General features: G+C 40.5%; 1 protein-coding gene across 3 annotated transcripts in view; it reads right to left on the reverse strand.

Annotated features, from left to right (window-relative positions):
* Positions 1-11,830, reverse strand: part of bicdl1 (BICD family like cargo adaptor 1) — a 29,805-nt gene extending 17,975 nt beyond the window's left edge. For 2 of the 3 annotated variants that reach the window (XR_001808553.3, XM_017414520.3), the window contains exons 1-2: positions 11,000-11,830; positions 8,388-8,603 (exon numbers count right to left, since the gene is read on the reverse strand). Coding sequence is in view for 2 of the 3 variants with exons in the window: in XM_017414520.3 (XP_017270009.1) it covers positions 8,388-8,603; positions 11,000-11,392 (609 nt within the window). In the remaining variant the exon portion in view is untranslated. The remainder of the gene's footprint in view (positions 1-8,387; positions 8,604-10,999) is intronic. The other variant, XM_017414518.3, reaches the window with a different exon arrangement.
* Between the last annotated feature and the right edge of the window lie 9,364 nt (positions 11,831-21,194).

Consider the following 21,194-nt stretch of genomic DNA (forward strand, 5'->3'; position numbering starts at 1 on the left):
CATTATTCATAATAATATACTGGAACAAAAAGTCATAGCTGAAAAAGCGTTTCATTATTCAGTTTTTATTGATGTTAGACGATGATCCGATGCATGTAAAATTAATAAGGTGACGAAACACTCCGGTGGCCCCCCCACCTAGAAAATGAATCCGGCGCCACTGGGTTCAGACACATGATTCTGGTTGCCTCTCTCTGGAGGTTATCTGGCACGTCCAACTGGGAGGAGATCTGAACTCACTGGAGGGATTATGTATGCTCTCTGGCCTGGGAACCTTGGGATCCCCAAGGAGGAGCTGGAGAGTGTTGCTGGAAAGAGGGCTGTTTGGGATTTCCTCTGATTTGACAGCACTCATCAAACTGACCAATGCTCAGAAGAATGAAGTCCTAAGAAGGAGTATAAATTGGTTCCAATGTTCAGGAATAACCCAGGAACCACCAAGGCTCGAGCCTCCCATGAACTGGATGCTGCTGGAACATCAGAGTCTCTGTCCACAGTAAAGACAGTTTTACATCACCATGGACTGAGAGGGAGCTGACCAAGAAAGAAGCTCCTGCTGCAAAAATGGCATCGTCAAGCTCAACTGATATTTTCAGCTGCCTCCTTGAGAAAAGCTTTATGATCAAATGAGATCAGGATTGAGGATTTTGGCCACATTGACAAAATGTATGTTTGAAGGAATCAAGGTGAGGCTTCCAAACTAAAGAACACTATACCAACTGTCAAGCATGGTGATGGTAGCATCATGCTGTTGTATTGGTGCAGTGCATAAAGTGGAAGTAAAACAGAGGAGGACAACCTTCAGATTCTTCAATTTTTACTTCAAATCAACAGTTAGATGGTTACAACTCAGACACATGAATGTATTTAACAGAATAGAAATCTCAAACACATCAGAACTGTTTTCTGATTGGATAACATTCCCAAAGCCCCAACCTCAATCCTGAATAGTGCTTAGAAGTCAAATCTGTGCCAGAGTACCAATAAATTTACATGAACTCCGCCAATTTTGCCAAGAAGAGTAATCAAATATCAACCAGAATGAGGCCAGAAGCTTGTTGATGAATACAACAAAGCCTGTGGCCAAGGTGCAGTTCAGTAAGAGACATTTAACCAAACATTAGTAGGGGTATAAGGATTTATTTACATCCGTATGTAAATGTTGACCCTGTGTGCACCCAGTTCTTTTTTTAAAAAATCAATGAAGGTGTATGCTGTACAATCATTCCGTGGAAAAGAACAGATGGATGAATGGATGTGAACTGTGAAAACTTGCACATCGACTGTAGCAAAAAGAGAACCTTAATTGATAAAACTATTTATTTGTGATATGAAAACCCTAAACTGTTTTGTAAGACTGTTAAAACCACAGCTCCACCATTCACCTGAATGCTTCAACTGGTCGCTGCCTCCCTTCCCAGCATGGGACCATCTCACTGCAGCTAGCCGAGACGTCAACGTCAAGTATTCATAGTTGCATCAGCTCATAACAAGACGTCTTCATTGACTGAATATCTAAGTTACCTGCAGCACTTAATTAAGTACAGTGCAGGGTTGATTTGTGTTCCTGAGTGTGCAGATGGCTGTTAGTACGGATTACAGCTAATCTCTCACTGTTGCATCTTACCCCAGGACTTACATCACTTCTTGTGAAGTGCACAGTCCTCCCAACGTCATCCCCCACAAACAGAGGGGGGTGGGGGGTGCCCTCTGTTTGATGAGATGCCTGTAGTTTTAAGAGGGCGAAACACTGGTAATGATTAATCTGTTAGGGTTAGGGTTATTGTCATACTGTCATTCTCACTCCATAAATTTAAAGGGCTACATGGAGGATTAAGTGACGTGTCAACAAATATTAAAATTCATCTACAGTTTATGATTGGTTGCCACCATGAAAGGTGTATAATGCAACCTCCTGTAGGGGTGTTCCTTTGTCTGTCTGTTAGCAAAATAGCTCATGTACTACTGAACAGATTTAATGAAACTCTCAGAAAGTCAGGGAGTCAGTCTGATTCAAGATGGCTGTTGCAAACTCATAAATGGCTATGAAGCTATAATTTCACAGATATTAAGATAAACATTAGCATGGCAGCAGCTGAGAATTATCTCCAACAGATAGTCTGAGGGCAAACAAACTGAGAGATCTTTATTTAAAACTCTGGGAATTCTTGTTTAATTTTTGTTTCTGTAAACAGCATATTTTGGAACTCTATTTTCCGGACTATAAGGCACACTTAAAAGCCTTCAATTTTCTCAAAAAACGGCAGTGTGCCTAATAATCCGGAGTGCCTTATATATGTAAGAACTTGTAATGTTTTAGTACGACTTTGATAAACTACAAAGCTGCACTGCTTGCAGCATTAAGGCTTAGTTATAGTTGCGCAGGGCTCCTTGCACGGCACCTGAGCTCGTGGTGGAGGTGTTTATACTTAACACTTACATCGGTGCAGTATTCTTCCAGGAGTTTTGAACCATTTGATTATCTTTGTCATTTCTCATAGAGGGATCATATAAATGCTGATACAGGTGAACCAGCTCCACTAGAGCACCGAAATTGTCTATTTTGAATGGAGCGCGGCATGCACGGTCTGCACGAAATTACAAAAATTGGGAGGTGCAGACGATGCGCCTTATAGTCTGGTGTGCTTTATATATGACAAAAGTGTGAAAGTGGACCATTCATTGACAGTGTGTCTTATAATCCAGTGTGCCATATAGTGCAGAAAATACGGTATGTGTTATTTCTGTTTAGGTCATGTATCTGCCAAGTTGGTGCAGGTATGCAATTACTTCCATGTTAGATCAGGTGAAAACTATCAAGGTGAATAAATAAGGAGCAAATTATTTCTTTCATGGCAGAATTGGGCTTCCATGTATTAAGAGATGCAGCTGCCAGGAAAAAGACAAAGAGGAGAAATATGGATGCAGTTAGAGAGGACATGGAGGTAGTTGGAGTCAGGACAGAGGATGCAGAAGACAGAGTTAGATGGAGGAGGATGACTTGCTGTGGAGACCCCTGAAAAGGGAACTGCTGGAAGAAGAAGAGAAGAAGAATGGTAAAAAAAGCAACTTCTTACATTTTATTTGTAAATTTACATCTGTTTTTAATTGAAACTGTGAACTGATTCGTTGTCGTTGGCAGAGGATGCACTGTTCGTGGACTTTTTTGTTCTCTGTCTTTTTTAAATTTTTATTTTAGGTGCTCTTTCTGTTTGTGTATTATTGTGTCAGCTGCAAAGACACAAGAGGCTTCCCTTCACCACTCAGTTCAGCTGGACTGACAATACACAATAAAAGTGATCAGTAGACACTTTGCAGAAACAGTAAACAGATCAATTCAATTCCAACCACACCAAGCCTAAGTTTTAAAAAATAAAACCCTAATAAATATGGCCAGTGGAACAATAATGTTTTTATTAGTGTCTCTGTGTGTGTGTGTCGTTGCAGTCGTGTCCTAGTTGATTGAAAATTTACACCAATATACTCTGAGCTCTGACTGATCGTGCATCATCTGTGTTTAAAACTTTGCCTTTAACTATTGGAATAAACTCTGTCTGTTAGCAAAATAACCCAAGAACCACTGGACAGATTTGAATGAAACTTGCAGAAAGTAGTCATTGAACTTACCTCTACAACTGATTAAGTTTTAGAGTCAACCTAATTCAAGCAGGTCACCACAGCCAACTGACCTTAGAGCATGCAAAAATGGCTGTAACGCAGACAAATTTACAAATATTGTGCTAAAATTTGGTGTGGCAGTAGCTGAGCATCATCCATAAAACATGCTTTAAACGCAACACACTGTGCAACATCTTTGCTTAAAACTTTTGCAATAACTATTGAAGTCAACCCTGGTTGTCTGTTAGTAAAATATCTCATAAACCACTGGACTGACTTAAGTGAAATTTTCACAAAGTAATTATTAGCTGTACATCTACAGCTGATTATCTTTTGGAGTCAACCCAAATCAAGATGGCCACCACAGGTAACTGACCTTGGCAGACACAAAAATGGCTATACCTCAGTGGACCAACCAAATACTGAGCTCAAATTTGGTGACATGGTAGCTGGAACTCATTCACAACATGTCCTCCGAGCACTAACAGGTCGTGCAAAATCACGCGAGATATTGCAACATCATATGAGATTGCACATAATGGTATTTTCAAGGTTTGGTCAGAATGGTTCTAACTCTAAGATCATCTTATGCTAGGAAATGACAGTTTTACCCTGTGACTGAGGCACCACATAGGACAATGTGTGGTTCTGAACAGGGTTGACAGGCCTACACTGAATAGCACACAATGGTCCACCTAAAGAGTTAACTGTTATGAGAAACAGGAAGGGCAGATGAAAATAGCAGGAAGCCTCTTGTGGCTTCACGACTGCCAGGTCTCCTCTCACATTCCCTCCATTCAGTCCGACTTGTAACCAGTTAATATTACTTAGTCACAGCCGACTGGTTAGTAATGAGCTTGGATGAGAGGAAGAGACGAAAGACAAAGAAATGAAAAAAATAAAGTAAAACTAGACAAAACCTGGCACTGAGCTGACCTCATTTACTCTATTACCCCGCAGGTTTCCCCTCATCCTCTCAGCGCACTGATTCATAAAATCTGGGACTGATGTATTCTGTTAGATCCTGGCCAGAAAAAGAAAAATCACAACACAAAACTCCCTGAGGGAAAATCTTTATAGATTTAATTACACTAAGTGTTTGCTTTTACTCCAGTCCACAAGTGAATTGAAGACAGCTGTAGCCATTTTGGTCAAACCTTGAAAAAAACATTGTGCGCAATGTCATGAGATGTCATGCTGAGAGTATGCGTCGTGAATGACTATCACCTACTACATCATCAAATTTTAGCTCAGTATCTATAAAAGTTACAGACATTTTTAGGTTGGCGAAAATGAATTAGTTATAGTTGCCTTTTTAAATTGGATTTACTCCAAAAGTTATTCACTCATAGATATACACCCAGTGATTGCTTTCTGTGAGTTTCAATAAAATCCGTTCAGTGGTTCATGAGATATTTTGCTAACAGACAAACGAGAATGACTGCAAAAGTTAATGTTAAAATTTTAGCTAAAATTCTGTGCAATGTGTAGCCCTTGAAGTATATGTTGTAAATGAGTCTCAGCTACAACCATAACAAACTTTAGTTCAATATTTGTAAAACTGAGTGAATTGTAGTAATTGTTTTGTGTTTTCTAATATCAGTTGGCTGTCACAGCCATCTTGAATTGGGTTGGCTCCAAAGGTTGATCAATCGTAGAGATACAGCTAATGTTTATTTCCTGGAAGTTTTATTAAAATCAGTCCACTGATTCATGATATGTTTTGCTAACAGACAGATAAAGTTGACTCCAAAAAGTTAATGACAAACTTTTAAACAAAAGATGTAGCACAGTTTGTTAGTCCACAGAATATGTGTTGGGGATTAGTCTCAGCTACCAACACACCAAACTTAAGTTCAATATCTGTAAAACTGGCTGAGTTGTAGCCATTTTTGTGATTCCACGGTCAGTTGGCTGTGGCAGCCATCTTGAATTGGGTTAATCAGTTTTAAATGTACAATAAAAGATTGCTTTCTGCAAGTTTCAATAAACTTTGTCCAGTGGAGATATTTTGCTAACAGACATGCTCACAAACCCACACACATACATATCGTCCAGCCTCGCCTTTCAGTGGTTGGTGATGACAGCCCAGTGCAGTCCTCTGTGATCATGACGATATAAGAAGACCAGTCAGAGGGGCTGATGTTAGTGATCAAGACGAGATGGGAAGCTGTTCTGCACGGCAGCAAGCTCAGAGTTAAACCTCCCCATCACAGAGCCTTTTCCTCCAGGAGCAGCAGGAGCCTGGCAGCAGATCCCGTCTTCTCCCAAGAGGGGAGTACATGCTGCTGACAGAGGTTATCAAAGCATCTGTGTACGCGGCTCCGGGGCATCCTAAACACGTACCCACTGCTAAGCGACAGGACAGAAATCAGCGCTGAGATGGAGCTGGGCACAAATGTTTCTGCTGCATGTTCCTCGGACAAACTGGGCAACATCCCTTCTCTGAGGAGGACAGAAAATCTCCATGACAATGGGCACGTCTGTCACAATTAGCCGTTACTGTGTTATCAGAGTCATTTCAGATAACTGTGAACACATCTGCATGATTATCTTAGTAGTCCATTTTGGCCTGTATTTATAGTTAGGTGAAATGAACAAATCCTGAGTGATTACACATCACTTACTCCTGGAGCGGTTTCCAGCTGAGTGTGAAGCGGCTGGGCTGAGGATCAGCACCTCCAAATATGAGGCCATGGTCCTCAATTGGATAAGGGTGGATGGCTCTCTCTGGGTTGAGAATAAGGTGCTGCCTCCAGTGGAGGAGTTTAAGTATCTCAGGGTTTTGTTCAAGAGTGAGGGAAGAATGAGGCGTGAGATCAACAGATGGATCAGTGTATTGCGTACTCTGTACCGGTCCATTGTTGTGAAGGAGCTGAGCTGCAAGGCAAAACTCTCTGTTTACTGGTCGTTCTAAGTTTCTACCCTCACCTGTAGTCATAAACTTTGGGTAGTGACTGAAAGAACTAGATCTCCAACACAGACTCTTGAAATGAGCAGGGCAGCTGGACTCTTCTTTAGAGATAGGGTGAGAAGTTCGGTTATCCAGGAGGGACTCAGAGTAGAGCCACTGCTCCTCCACATCGAGAGGAGCCGGTTGTGGTGGTTCGGGGATCTGGTAAAGATGCCCCCTGCACACCTAACTAAGGTGGTGTTCCGGGCATGTCCAACTGGGAGGAGACCCCCGGGAAGATGCAGGACACATTGCAAAGACTGTGTCCCTTGGCTTGGGAATGCCTTGGAATCCTCTCAGACAGATGGAAGAGGTGGCTGTGGAGAGAGATGTCTGTGCTTCCTTGCTCAAGCTGCTGCCCCCATGACCCGACTCCAGAACAAGCGGTAGATAATGGATGGATGGAAATTACAGTCATGGGCGTCATATAATAAAACATAGTCACAGGGACAAAATGTGGATGATAAAGCCAAAATGGGATGAACGCCCCCTGTAGGCTGGCTGCAGTACAAGTCTAAGTCTAGGTAAAGAAATGAGACTAAAACATATAAACACATCTTAGATCCTTTTTTTTCTTTCCTTTTACCCTGCTGCTTTATTTTCAAACATTCATTTATCTAATATGTTTAGTTATTAGTTTTATGAACTTCATAATTGTACATGGGGGAGTAGGCAGGGCTTACAATCCCACAGCTTAATTGTGCACACTCCGGCTCCAGAAATACAACATGGCAGGGCTCATGAACTGGATCCTGCTGGCTTCAATTTTGAATAACGGGAGTAGGCTTAGATGCTTTGTCCATCTTTTTTTTTATATGTTAATAATCAGGACAGAATAAAACTGATCTGGTCTTTAATGGTTTCTAGAATTACTCAAATCTTATGTCAAGTGAACAAAAACCCACAACATTTTACAAATATCAGTATTTATGAAACAAGGTGCCCACATTCTATTGTTGCAAAAGAAGCGCAAATCATCAGCCGTCCAGTACCATGCCTGATAGTTGGTATGAGGTGTTTCCTGGACATAAAATATCCAAATGTGAAATGTGGAAATGAAGCTGTGATGGACCAGGAAAAAAAACACCTTTACAGGAAATCAAAGCAACATAATTATCAATCTAATGTTGAAAACATGCCTGCCCTCTGTCAGAGCTCTTATATGAAGTAACCATCCTGTCTGCAGTGGGTGTTCCTGTTTTTAGTGTCAGAGGAGGAGATTGAGAAATTGTCCTGAGCGCCTTAGAAAGGATTAAACCCTCTCAGCACTCTCAGTTCCATCAATCTCCAACCTTGCAGTCAGTCTTCACCCTGAAGTCTGTTGAGAATTTCCAATGATGATACAGCTTTAACCTTTAACCTCTGCCCTCGAGTGCAGTTCCATGTTTGTATCTGTCCATCCGTCTGTCATCAAAATCCACATGGGACCTTTTTATAACCTCAGCTAGTCAGAAATAACTGTGCTTGAATTGCCTGTCAATAAGCCGAGAGTTGTTGCGTAACTCCAATCGCTCTAAATTATTCAACGTGAGCCCCAGAAGCACCACTTTTATATTTATCAGTTGGCATAATTCAGGTGACGTGAGACAGACAGGCTGAACGAAGGTAGATCCACCCTGAGGGGGGTGGATCCTCACTTGGTTGAGCATACCAGCCACACACACACACACACACAGAGTGGCACTTGTGTGCCTGGTTTGGAGGAAGGGCATTTAAAACAGCATTAGGACCATGTGACACAATGATTCAAAGCCCAGACCCAAGTGGCCTAAAGCCGTACGTCTGAAGCACAAACACATAAAATGTTGCTCCTCACCCTGCTGAGTTGCTCCAGCAGCCTGTGGTTCTGCTCAGAGAGCTCGCTGATGGCCTTGGTCTTGTCCCTGTCAGCCTCTCTCAGCTGTACCTGGTGGCGCTCCAGCTCACCCTGCAGCTGCTGGACGTCCGTCTCCAGCTCGGCCACCCGGCCCTCCCACTCGCCCTCTCGGCTTTCCAGGCGCCGTCGTAACTCGTGCTTCTCTTGCTCCAAGTGCTGGGTGTGGATGAGGGGAGAGTGGGTTGGCAACAGTTAAAGATCTCTCTTTGGTGTTTACGTTCAAAAAATTAAATGAGGCCAGGATGAACGTCTTGGAGAAAGTTGAAATATCGTCACAGAAAAACTGTTATTAGAAGAATTATGGGAAAACTTATAGTTTGAAGTTACAGGAAGCTTTGTAATGGACTGGATTGTTTTTTGCAAACTTCATAAACACATTTTATTTACAGTGAAACATAGTTAACATATCAAATGTTTACATAAAAAATTGTACCATTTAAAAAAAATAAGATACTTTTTAAATTGATGGCAGCGACACATCTCAATAAAGTTAGGACGAAGCAACAAAAGGCTGTATAAGTAAGTGGTATAAATAAGAAACAGTTGAAAGAGCATTTTGCAACTAATTAGGTTAACTGGCAACAAGTCAGTAAGAGGACTGGGTATAAAAAGAACATTTTAGAGAGACTGAATCTCTCAGAAGTAAAGATGGGCAGAGGTTTACCAGTCTCCGATAAACTGCATCTAAAAATAGAGGAACAATTACAAAATAATATTCTTCAATATAAGAAAATGGTATGACTACAAATGCCCCATCATAACCCTAACCCCAATTATCATAATATCATCAAAAGATTTTAAAAATCTGGAGAAATCTCTGAGCCCAAAGAACCAGGCTGAGAGTTGGATGTCTGTGAACTTTGCCCCCCCACCCTCCTCAGTAAAAACAGGTCTGATTCTGTTCTGGACATCACTGCATAAACTCAGGAACACTTCCACAGATCATTGTCTGTAAACACAGTTCACTGAGCCACAAATGCTTAAAGCTCTATCAGGCAAAGAAGAGATATCTGAACACCATCCAGAAACTCTGTTGTCTTCTCTGAACCAGAACACATTTAAAATGGACTGAAGGAAAGATGAAAACTGTTCTGTGGTCAGAAGAATCAAAATTTGAAATTCTTTTTGGAAACCATGAATGCCACGACCACCGTTCTAAAGAGTAGTGCGACCATTCAGCCTGTTATCAGTGCACAGTTCCAAAGCCTGCCTCTCTGATGGTATGGGGGTGCATTGGTGCCTCTGGCCTGGGCAGCTCAAACCTCTGGAAACACACCATCAATGCAGAAAAGTATCTGTTGTTTTTAGAACAACATTTATTCCCATCCAGATTATGTCTTTTTCAGAGAACGCCTTACATATTTTAGTAAGATGATGTTAAACCACAGACTGCCTCAATTCCAACAACATGGCTTCATAGTAGAAGAGTCCAGCTGCTGAAATGACCTGCCTGCAGTCCAAAGCTCTCATCTGGCACACAGGCCCAGGACTGTTGAACAGCTAGAGACCTCTATCAGACCAGAATGGGACAGCATTCCTCCAAAACCTCCAGCAGCTGCTCTCCTCACTTCTTAGATGTTTACAGACTGATGTTAAAAGAAGAGGAGAGGCTTCACAGAGGGACACATGGACCTGGAATAACTTTTTTGAGTTGTGTTGCTGCCATCAAAATTAAAATAAAGTTGTTTTTTCCAATAAATATTACAGTTCCTGAGTACATTTGATATGTTTACTCTGTCCCATTGTGAATAAAATATGGCGTTTGAACATTGTAACTTATTAAAATCTATTTTTGTTCACATTTTACACAACGTCGCAACTTTTTCAAAACTGAGGTTGTATTTGCCTTTCCTGGAAACACATCCTGCTGTGCGGTAGTGATATTATGTGTATTGTTCATGTTAAGCAGGAACGAGTCAACCTGTAGCACAGAATAAAAACACCATTTGAATCTGCTTTAAAGAGATCTGACAGATAACTGACGGCTCTTTTTATTCTCCTAATGCACAAGAACATTGCATCAGTAGCAGAGGCCGGATCTTGGATTGGGATTGTTATGATTAAGCCCAAGGCCAAACCAAATGGAATCTGAACTATTTTTTTTAGATAAAGGCCCACATGAAATAAGGACAACAGGCAGGCTGCTGCTGGAATAAGATATCAAAGGAAATATTAAGAGCATCAGTGACAAGGAGCAGCTTTATCCCTCTGAGCTTCAGCATAAGGATGAATATGGATCAAAGAGCTGAACAGATGCTGGGCAGATCCAACAGGCCCAGGACAGAAACAGGATTAGTCCCTGGGGTTTTCTGAGCCAATGGGTTAAAAACAACATGAATAAAGCTCATCTAACTTTGAAAACACAACATGTGATAACTCCCACTCAGTCCTATTATCACTTTAAAAACGTCAAAAAGTGGTTGGCCAACAATGAACTCTGGGAAAGCTTTTACAGCTAATACAACACAAGAATTGTCGTTCTTTTATTCACAATGACCCCTTCATAGTTTCAAGATGAGAAGCAAATTCCTTGAATTCTTTTAATTGTTTACCTCTAATTTCTCGTTGAGATCTTTGTGCATTTTCTCATATTGCTTGGTCAAGTCTTGGTTTCTCTCCAGCAGCGCTTTGCCGAGTTTAGCTGCTAAAACCAAGTCCTTCTCCTTTTGGCGGAAGAGCAGCAGCAGGTCCGAGTTCCGCCCCAACGCGGGCGCCTCCGGGTCGGACAGCTCCTCCTCGCCTCCCCGCTCCCCGGTGATCATGGCCAGTTCCTCCTCCAGGGCCGTGCCCAGGCCTCCGGAGCCGGCGTGCCGCAGCGGGTGACCCTGACAGCCGCCGGGCTCCTGCGGGCCGGGGCCAGCGCGCGGTTCCATGCAGTCGCTGTCCAGCTCCAGCGGTGCTGAACCCGCCGAGGACGTCTGCAGGTCCAGGCAGAAAGCGGACATCTCTCCGCCCGGAGGAGGTGGAGGAGGTGGAGGAGGAGGGGAGGCCGACAGATGAGAGGCGGCTGACTTCACTCCGGATGAGCTCAGCCTGCTCCGACTGGGCTGCGCTGACCGGACCGGCTTTCAACCAACAATTCATTCATTTTTTCCCCCTCTCAATTCAGCGCTGAATCCAATTAAGACAGCGAGCGTTTCCCTCACGTCCCCCTCTGCTTGACTCAGAGGAAACACCTCCTCCTCTGCAGATCAATCACTGGCTGCTCACTGCTGGATGATCACACAGTTTGTTTTTATCCCGGTATGAACCGCCTGGATGAGCTGTTCGAGGCCGTCGGTCGGTCAGGTTCGGTCTCGTCTCGGGGTCCAGGATCCCCCATAATGATGAGCCTGTTGGACCGGGGGAGAGGGGGCACTTGCCAGCCAAACAAGATATAAGCGCGTCCCCGTTGCCGTCTTCAGTGCGCGTCCACGGCGCGGTAGTGACGGCAGCTGAAACGTGTTACAAACAGCCAGCCCATTGGCTGAGAGTGATAGCGCCATATTTTGGTGCTTCACACACACACACAGACACATGCACACACAGACAAACACACACATTTTTGTATTTCATCCTTATGAGGACTGTGTGCTGACTTCCTTTCATAACCCTGGCATATGAGGACCGGGCTTTGGTCCCCCAAAGTAGCAGTAGATCCTGACAATTTGGTGTGTGGGAGAAATGGTCTTAAAAGGTAACAAAAACAAGCTCTCTCTCTCTTTGTCTCACACACACACCTGTAGCAGCCAAAAAACGAGCACTTGACGAGGTGGATTGCTATCTCAAGAAAAGCACAAGAAAGTCTATGACGTTAAACAAAAGTTTTAAAAAATTCTTAAAATTATCATCAAAAAGCCTCTTTTATTTTTATTGGAATTAGAGGTTATTTTCTGTTTCCCAGCCTTATCAAACGACAAACCTGGAGTAATAAGACTGAGTACAGCTTATTACATATTTTACACATAAAATGTGACACAAAGTAGACCTAGCTGAGCAAATAAGGTAGTTATTTTTTTTATTTAGCTTATAATGAATATGAAGAAAAACAATGATTTTGGGAAAACTAGGTGCATCACTGACAGATTTACATTAGTTGTGTGCTAAATAGCATACCTTCTTCTGAACCATTAAAAATGTAGCTAGCTTAATGTTAACTTAATTCACAATTTCAGTAGGGTTGTGAGTTTAGTGGAAAGAATTTTTTTCCTTAACCGGTTATTTCGTCAAACAAACAAAGTTTCGCTCAGATTCTACTTACAGGCTAGTAGCTATCATTAGATGAGCTAATGATCTCAGTATCACTGTCTTGAAGGTTTTTTTCAGTTCCGTTTTTTGAAGGAACATGATTATTGTATTTGATACCATGAATCAGGGGCCTGTAATCTCCAGCTCTGGGGCCACATGTGGCTCTTTGGTCATTTTGTGGTGACTCTTTGTAGCTTTGGCCCAAAATAATATGGAAATTAACATTTTTTTAATTCATAACTGCAAGGGTTAGTTTCAGCAGGTTTTTTTTTGTTTAATTTAATATAAATATGTGGATAAAATGTCTGTGACAAAATGACAATCTAAACACAAGGATCAGTTTGAGCTAGTTGTTTGTTAGCCTTCCAGCCACACACTGTCAGTTGGATGTTGACCCAAATGCAGGCAGACACAGGAAAAGCTCAAAATGAAAACTAATTTATTTAAAATAACAAAAGCAAAAAGGCTGACGTGACAGCAAAAAACTAAATAACAAAAACTTACTGAACAGCAAAGAACATGAGGAAAACCAGACAGAACACTGAAGCAAAAGGAACCAGTGAATAATGGAGACTAAGGACCGGGTTATATGGACAGAGGGTGATTGGTAAGTGGACACAGGTGACTGATTACAACCTTGGGACAGGTGCAGATGGATGTGTCAGGCTGATAGGTACTGCTCTGAGGATAGGTGAATAATGACAGGGGACACAGAGGGCACAGGGAGTAAAACTATAAAAGAACTTAATATTAAACATGGGTGTAAACTAACCACAGGGATAACAAGAAAAACATAATTACAGATACACAAAACAATAAACCTAATACAAAAGAAACTCAGAAAAATAACCCAAAATACCCAAATCCTAACACATAGATCTGTCTTTCTCTGAAATTCACCAGAAAATGAAATATTTTTAACTCAGTAGAGGTGAACTGCTGAAGGAAATAAACAGAGGGGGCAGTTCTGCATTAATGTTACAAGTCAATAAAACACAAAAGCAAGACTGTGATAAAATAAATAAATAAAAAAGTTAAGTAAATAAAGATTTCTGCCTTTACAAATAAATGTCCAACAATCTGGTCAAATTTTTACTAGGATTAGGTGAGATACTTTAATACATTATCATATAGGCCACATAGACTGCCTGTTGTCACATAAGAACTCACATAGGCTGCATAGTTTAGTGTTTACATTTTATCAACGGTGTATAAACAAAATGTTGGTTTTCTTTTTCTTCATTTTATTGTTTGTTTTTTCCTTTGTCCTAACATGTGAAAATACCAATAGGTGTCAATAATTTATTGTAAAAGAATGACTTCATAACGTAATAAATTTTTGTTGATTGTTTTTTTATTCATTTAACTCCTAATTAGTTATGTATGGAAAGATTGCAGATTGCAGTCATAGATACACAACAACTGAGCTAAAACTGCAAAATAATATTTAACGTGAATTCAGAGTACATGATATTCTGTCTTACTGTGTGAAAATGAGTAAAAGCTATAAAATGTCATTTTTCATCTACTGAGCCCTCACTGAAAACGTCTACAAGTGACTAATTTAACACCAGGGTATGCTTAAAGGATTATGATAAGGATGTTTGGGTCAAAAAGAACACAAGGTAAATGTTAAGGCGTTAACGTTCTTAGTAAACTAAAGTAGTGTATGGGTGTATTTGTGTTTGTTGGGGGATGGACATGTGATGAGGTTGGCATGTTGGGGGCTGGGCTTTGATGATGAGTGATTATAAACAAAAGCCTCTTGAGCCGATAAACTGAAGGCACAAAAGAAGTGGGTCACAGCCTGCTGGTCTGCTGTAGCCTTGCTTTAGGGGCCCGGGGGTCACAAAGTGGATAATACATGATTTTCTTAATGCACGTCAAAGTCTCAGCACTTTGATCAAACCACTAAGCTGAATCAGTTTATCAGTCTACATTATCCTTATTAGTGTAACATTACTGGTTCAGAAAAACAACAACAGCCTTAAAAGAAAAAAACAAAAAACACCAAAGATGGATCAGCCAGAGCAGTGTGTTTTTACACAAATACTGTCAGAGGGTTACATGCATTCATAATGAGCATGAATGCCGTATTAGTTTGGGGCTTTTACCCATTTATTTTAATTATTATTTTTCCAGGCTCAAATATGTCCATACACCCCCACTAATATGGATGAATGTCTTTTAGCAAGTTGCACCTTAATCACAGACTTTTTGTATCCATCAACAAGCTTCTGGCATCATTCCTGCCGATATTTGACCACTCTTCTTAGCAGAATTGGTACAGTTCATTTAACCTTCCCGTGGCCTTCGGGTCAAATTGACTCAAAGTTAAAAAGGCTTCTCATCCTCTCTTTATCTCTCTCTCTTTTGAGAGCCTCAGGAGGGATAAACTGAATGGTTTTCTGGAGCAGACCCAGCTTTTAATCATAGTTCAAAAATTTTCAATGGAGTGGAAGTTGGGGCTTTGTGAAGGCCGATCCAGAAGGGTAATGTTAGCCTGATTTATCCAGTCAGAAACCAATTTCAACCACTTTGCTGTTGATTTCAGATGAAGCTGAAGAATTTGAAGGTAGTGTACCTTCTTTATTATTCCGTCCACTTTGTGCAATGTACCAGTATCACAGCACAATGCTACCACCACCATACTTGACAGTTGGTGTTTTTGGTTTGAAGGCCTCACCATGACCCCTTCAAACTTACTTTTTGTTATTGTGGTCAGATATCACAATCTTGGTCTCATTTGACCTTGAATCAACCGAAGTATGCCAAAGGTATTTGGCTTGTCTATGGAGATGAAGCTGCCACTTCTTTCAGTCCATGGTGATGTAAAATGTCTTCAATGTGTACAGTAACACTGGTGCTCCAGCAGTTTTTTAACATCACGGCAGGCTTGAGACTTGGTGGTTCCTGGGTTGTTCCTAAACATCCATATCAATTTATTTTCACCTAAAAGTCATGGTCAATCCAATGAGTGCTGTCAAAGAAATCCTTTTTACGTTGGCAGGTATTAGCTGCAGGTAATCATGATCACCAATGAGAAGTTGGCCATGTCAAGTTAAAATACATTCAAGAACCTTCGGAACCTTGTATTAATTTATTTAGGCATATGCATGTATTGATTAAATGTATGTATAATTGTGGACCCAGTTTTTCTTTTTTGTCATTAAAATAGTATATTGTGTCATAATTCCACTCTGACAAATCAGCCTTTAAGAGTCTTAAAAGAATATGACATTATGCTCTTGATGAGTAAAAGTAAACTTCTGACAACAGCTGTATCTGATAACAGCCTTTTTACGAGTAACATTACGACATAATAAACACAATGATATGTATATACCTATATTTTATAGTACTTCAAATACTTTGGGAGTCTTTGCATGGGCATATAAACTACATGAAGCTCTTTGTAATGAACAAATTGAGATTAGTCAGACATGATTACATCTAACTACACAGGGCAGCTGCAATTTCTTTGCTCTTTATTGTAGGCAATTGCGCCCTCTGGGGGAAAATAATTTATTACATTCTTATTACGCCAATGTTTTAACTGTTCCCAGCATTACAGCACCTCACCTCTTTAAAAAAATTACACAAATCAGATTTAAATGATTAATTCTTTGAATTGTAGCATAATAAATGTCTTGAACATGTAAATTCTTTCTGTTTTCAAACTCATCCTTTCATATGTGGTGGTTGTGTGATAAACCTAAAGAGTAAGCAGCTTTATGTTCCTTCAAACATTTACTCTTCTACTGACAGTAAATAGTTTGAGCAGTGCCTTCATAGTACTGAGTGTCGTATTCTTATGTAACTCTGAGTCATACAGGCCTTGTTTTACAGTTTGTCTAGCTTCTAACTAATCCAAGGTTTGGCTTCATGTTATATAACTTAATCAGGCTTTTTAAACCTCTAGACTGCAGCATTTTTCTCCAATAGGCTTACCCTTATATCAACATGAAAGAAAACAGAGATGAGGTTGGTTCAACGTGTTGCCAGTGGATGGCAGTGTTTTTATATGAATGCCTTTGAAATGATTTGGACAGCTTGTGTGGTGCTGCTCTTCTTGTCACTGCTGTTACTATTTGGTATTGACCAGATGAAGTGTTTGCTGTTGTGTAGGAACTAAACTATAACAAATTGTAATGATTTGACATTCAGAATTAGATGTGAATACTGGAAGCATTACACTACATTATAACACAGAGAAAAGCATTTGTAATTTTCCATCCTCAGGTCAGAACTGCGCTGTGATTGGTATTTGAGAGAGCTAAACTACCTTGTTGCTAGGTAACATTAGGATTTGGAGTTTGCCTCAGCCCAGTATGACAAATCACTGAAAATGCCATAATGGTTCATACTGTCAGTAAATTAATCAGAAATAAATGTAACATAAGCAGTATTGTCATCAGCTTTATTGGGTCCTTGAATTTTAAGAGACCAGCTTGCTTTTTATAGCTGTCGCTGTGCTGGTGACCACAACAGGTTTTATATTAGTTGTTAGGGCTTGTGAAAGTGCATGACTGAGCCATTGCAACAACATGCTGCATTATGTAATCTATTTATAGACCATTACACTTTTTTTTTCTCTCGCTCTCTTCAGGATATTTAAAGATCAATGAGACAGCTTCTCTTTGAAGGCTTTGTTTCTCCCCTCAACAGACAATAACAATGAGGTTTTTTTTTAAAAGAATCTTTAGGCATTTATTATTCTCTCTTTCTGTGGTAGATGTCGATCTCCTCCTTGGTCTATCAGGGGAACGTGCTAATTAGTGGCATCCTTCCTGGATCTGTATTTGTCCAGACACAGATTTTGCATCAGGAGCAGATCTCCTTTACTGAATGAGAAATGTCCAAAGCAAGTTACTCTTTGTGTTTATTAATAAAAAGAAGATATTTTGGTGATTCTAATTAGAACAAAGGATGTGCTGAAGTGATTATGAATGATCGGAGGTGTGATGTGGTTCCACGTCAGAATATAAGGGTTTGCGTCTGGCTCTTGGAACAAAAGTACGCTTTTGTACAGTCATTATTTTTCACTTCTAGGGTTTTTATCAGGACATAATAAAAAATTAACTTATATTTACCAGATTCTAAAATTATTTAAATCTAATCTCAAATGAACAAAAACACACAACAGAGTTTACCATTTAAAAGCGTTGCCAGGGGAAAGCCTCTTCTCTCTAAAAAGAACACTTCAATGTTCTTTGGACAGATGAGACCAAAGTAAAAATATCTACCCATAATGCACAGTGCCATGTTGAAGAAAACCAAACACAGCATATCAGCACAACCACTTCAAACCAGCTGTCAGCATGGCGGTGGAGGTGTGATGATTTTGGCTCTTTGCAGTCACTAAGTCAACCATGAACTCTTCTGTAGACCAAAGGACTCTGGAGTCATATGAGAGGCTATCTGTCGGACAGCTGAAGCTTGGACCAAACTGGGTCATGATGAAACAGAACAATGATCCCAAACACAGCAGCTGATCTACAACAGAATGACTGAAGAAGAAAAGAATCAAGGTGCTGGAATGGTCCATTCAGAGTCCAGAACCTCAACCTGACTGAAATGCTGTAGTGGGACCTTAAGAGAGCTGAGCAGAAAAAAATGTCTGCAGACCTCAATGAACTGAAGTAACGTAAAGAAGAATGGGCCAAAATACCTCTACCACGATGTGAGAGACAAACAGAAAGCAACTACTGAGAGTTATTGCTGCTAAAGGTGGTTATACAAGCTGTTGAATCATGGGATAGACAGAGTTTTTCCACTTTAACTTTGTTACTATTTAATAAATAATGACATGGTGGAATTTGTTGTAAATTTTTTTCTATACACTTGACATTAGATTTAAATCATTTTAAAACGTGGTAAGGAGCATATCAATTTCAATTATGTCCTGTGACATGAAACACTAAAACTGAAACACGGTGGACTTTCTTTTTCCCATGACTGTACTAAACTAAAAACAATATCTCATAAAACAGTACAAATACGTTTTACCCATGCTCTTTGTTTCTCAGTGATTAATATTGATTGATTGTACTTTTACCTCTTGAGCGATTTGTCCCATCTGTTCAGCTCCCAGAGTACAACTTGTCAGGTTAGGCTCTGCCATCTGTTACTGTGTGTAATCTTTCACTCAGTGTGCAAATTGAAACTTGATATCACAGTGACGTGTCTTTTGGCTTGTGTTTGCATGAAGACACAAAAGCTCATTTAGTGTGTCAGACAATTGCAAACGTGAAACCTAACATGCTCTACTTTGCAGTACAACTTAATATATGTGACCTCTTTATGTTACTTCTGAGTAGCGTAAAGAGGGGGAGCAGGCGAGCACATGAAAAGTTTTCTTCAAAGCAGAGTTTCTCCACAAATCTCCTGAACCAGTTTCCTTTTCTTCCCCCCAAGGGTTCCAAAGTCTTCAGAAGATGGCCACAAAAGGAGGTACATAACAGCAAACAAAATGCCCAAGGCAGTGATTGAAGGAAACCTTCAACTTCAAGAAGTAGGTGAGTAATTATCAGATTACAGACAGGTAAGTAATTATCTCACTGCTTTCAGGTGTGCAAGCAGAAGATACAGAGGAGCCAGAGACAGCTCCAGCTCTGACACACACAAACCGAGTCACAAAACACACAACCACAGACACTCAAACTGAGGAGAGACTGATGGAAAATGGAGAGACAGAATATGGCATGGAGATAACTGCTGAGAAAAGTAAGATCCTGGTTTTCAGCCCAACTATCCAACACAAAGCAACATCAGAATGAGTGGGCTAACACTGGAAAACGTAAAAGACTTCAAGTACCTTGGGTCTTTAGTGAGTCAAGATGGCAGCTCCACAAAGGAAGTAAAAACTGGTCATTTGCTTCTCAGTGATTTTCTCTTGTCAGTCTGCCACATCCATCTGCACCTGTCCCTAGTTGTTAATCAATCACCTGTTTCCACTTCCTCATCAGTTGCCTTTGAATTCAGTTCAGCCCATCTTCTCATCAGTGGTTCGTTGTCGCAGTTATGTGCAGTCTGGTTGTCCTGGTGTCACCTTGTGATTACATCAAGTTATTGTCCTCCTGAGGTTTGTAAGTTTGCTGCCACGTCAGCCTTTGTTTAGGTTTATTAAGTATTTTTTTCTTCAAGCTCCTCATGCATTCTGCGTTCAACACTATTAGTAAACTGATGCTTTTATGCCAGACATTTTAAATAATATCATCTTGTGATGAGTGGGGAATGAGTTTTAGGCATTTGGATCAAATCTTGCAAACAACTTTAAGCACAATCTCACCTGATATTATGGGATCTCATGCTCAGCAGGGTGTGTGTTGTGAGAACTGTCAGCTTTCACAGCAAACTTTAGCTCAATAGCTGTAAAACTGATTTAGTTATAGCCATTTTTGTGTTAGCTAATGTGAATCAGCTGTGCCATCTTGAATTGGATGGACTCCAGAAGTTAATCAGTTGTAGATGTGCATCCAGTGATTACTTTGAGTTTCATTGCAATGCCTCCAGTGGTTCATGAGATGTTTTGCAAATAGACAAACAAGGTTGACTCTAAAAGCTACTGCAAAGGTTTTAAGAAAAACCTGAGATGGAAGGCATCTGTCTACATTACAGCCCTGACCTATGGTCATGGGGTATAGATCATGACCAAAAGAATGAGATCCTGGACACAAGCAGCTGACAGAACCAGCTTCTTCTGTAGGGTGGCCTTAGAAATAAAGTGATGAGCTCCATCTTTTGGGGCAGAGCTCAGAGTACAGCCGCTGCTCCTCATCATCAAAAGGGTCAGTTGAGGTGGTGCAGGCCTCTCCCAGTGGAGGTTTTCAGGCATGTCCCACTGAGATGAGACCCCAGGGCAGACCTAAAACTTGCTGGAGGGATTCTGTATCTTCTCTGGTCTGGGAACAGCATAGGATCCCCCAGCTAGAGAGTGGGGAGAGGGGTGGTCAGAGTTTCTCTCCTGGACCTGTTACTTCCACAACCCAATCAAGAATAAGTGGCAGAAAATAGATGGATGGATTTTACACTTTGATCCATCCATCCATGGTCAAAGTGAGCGATTCACTTTGCCACATCAACAAGATCATCATACAGTAATGGGGATTTTAAGGCTTTGTGACAAACTGGGGGAAATGTGAGCCTTTGCCTTTGAAGCAGCTTTATATCACATTGTGCAAAATATTAAATAAAAACAAAAAGAAATAACATGTTTGAGAATCAACTTATTTTTTATTTTTTAAGCAAATAATGATATGTATGTTTAATAAAATTTAAGGGATTATTAGTCAGTATCACTGAATAGTTGTGTGATTATTGTGAAAATAAAAATGAATTCTTCTGTCAGTATCTAAAGAATTCTACTTTTCAAAAATATACAACTTGTTTGAAGATGTAAATAAAACTAGAGAAATTGCATTTCCTGCGAAAATGCAGTGTGAATGCTTTTTTGCTGAATGATTTGACTGAAAGCTGCTGAAGAAGCTGAAACTAGGCGGAACAAACCCTTAAAACTGC

The sequence above is a fragment of the Kryptolebias marmoratus genome, linkage group LG1, assembly GCF_001649575.2.
Source record: "Kryptolebias marmoratus isolate JLee-2015 linkage group LG1, ASM164957v2, whole genome shotgun sequence".
Lineage (NCBI taxonomy): Eukaryota > Metazoa > Chordata > Actinopteri > Cyprinodontiformes > Rivulidae > Kryptolebias > Kryptolebias marmoratus.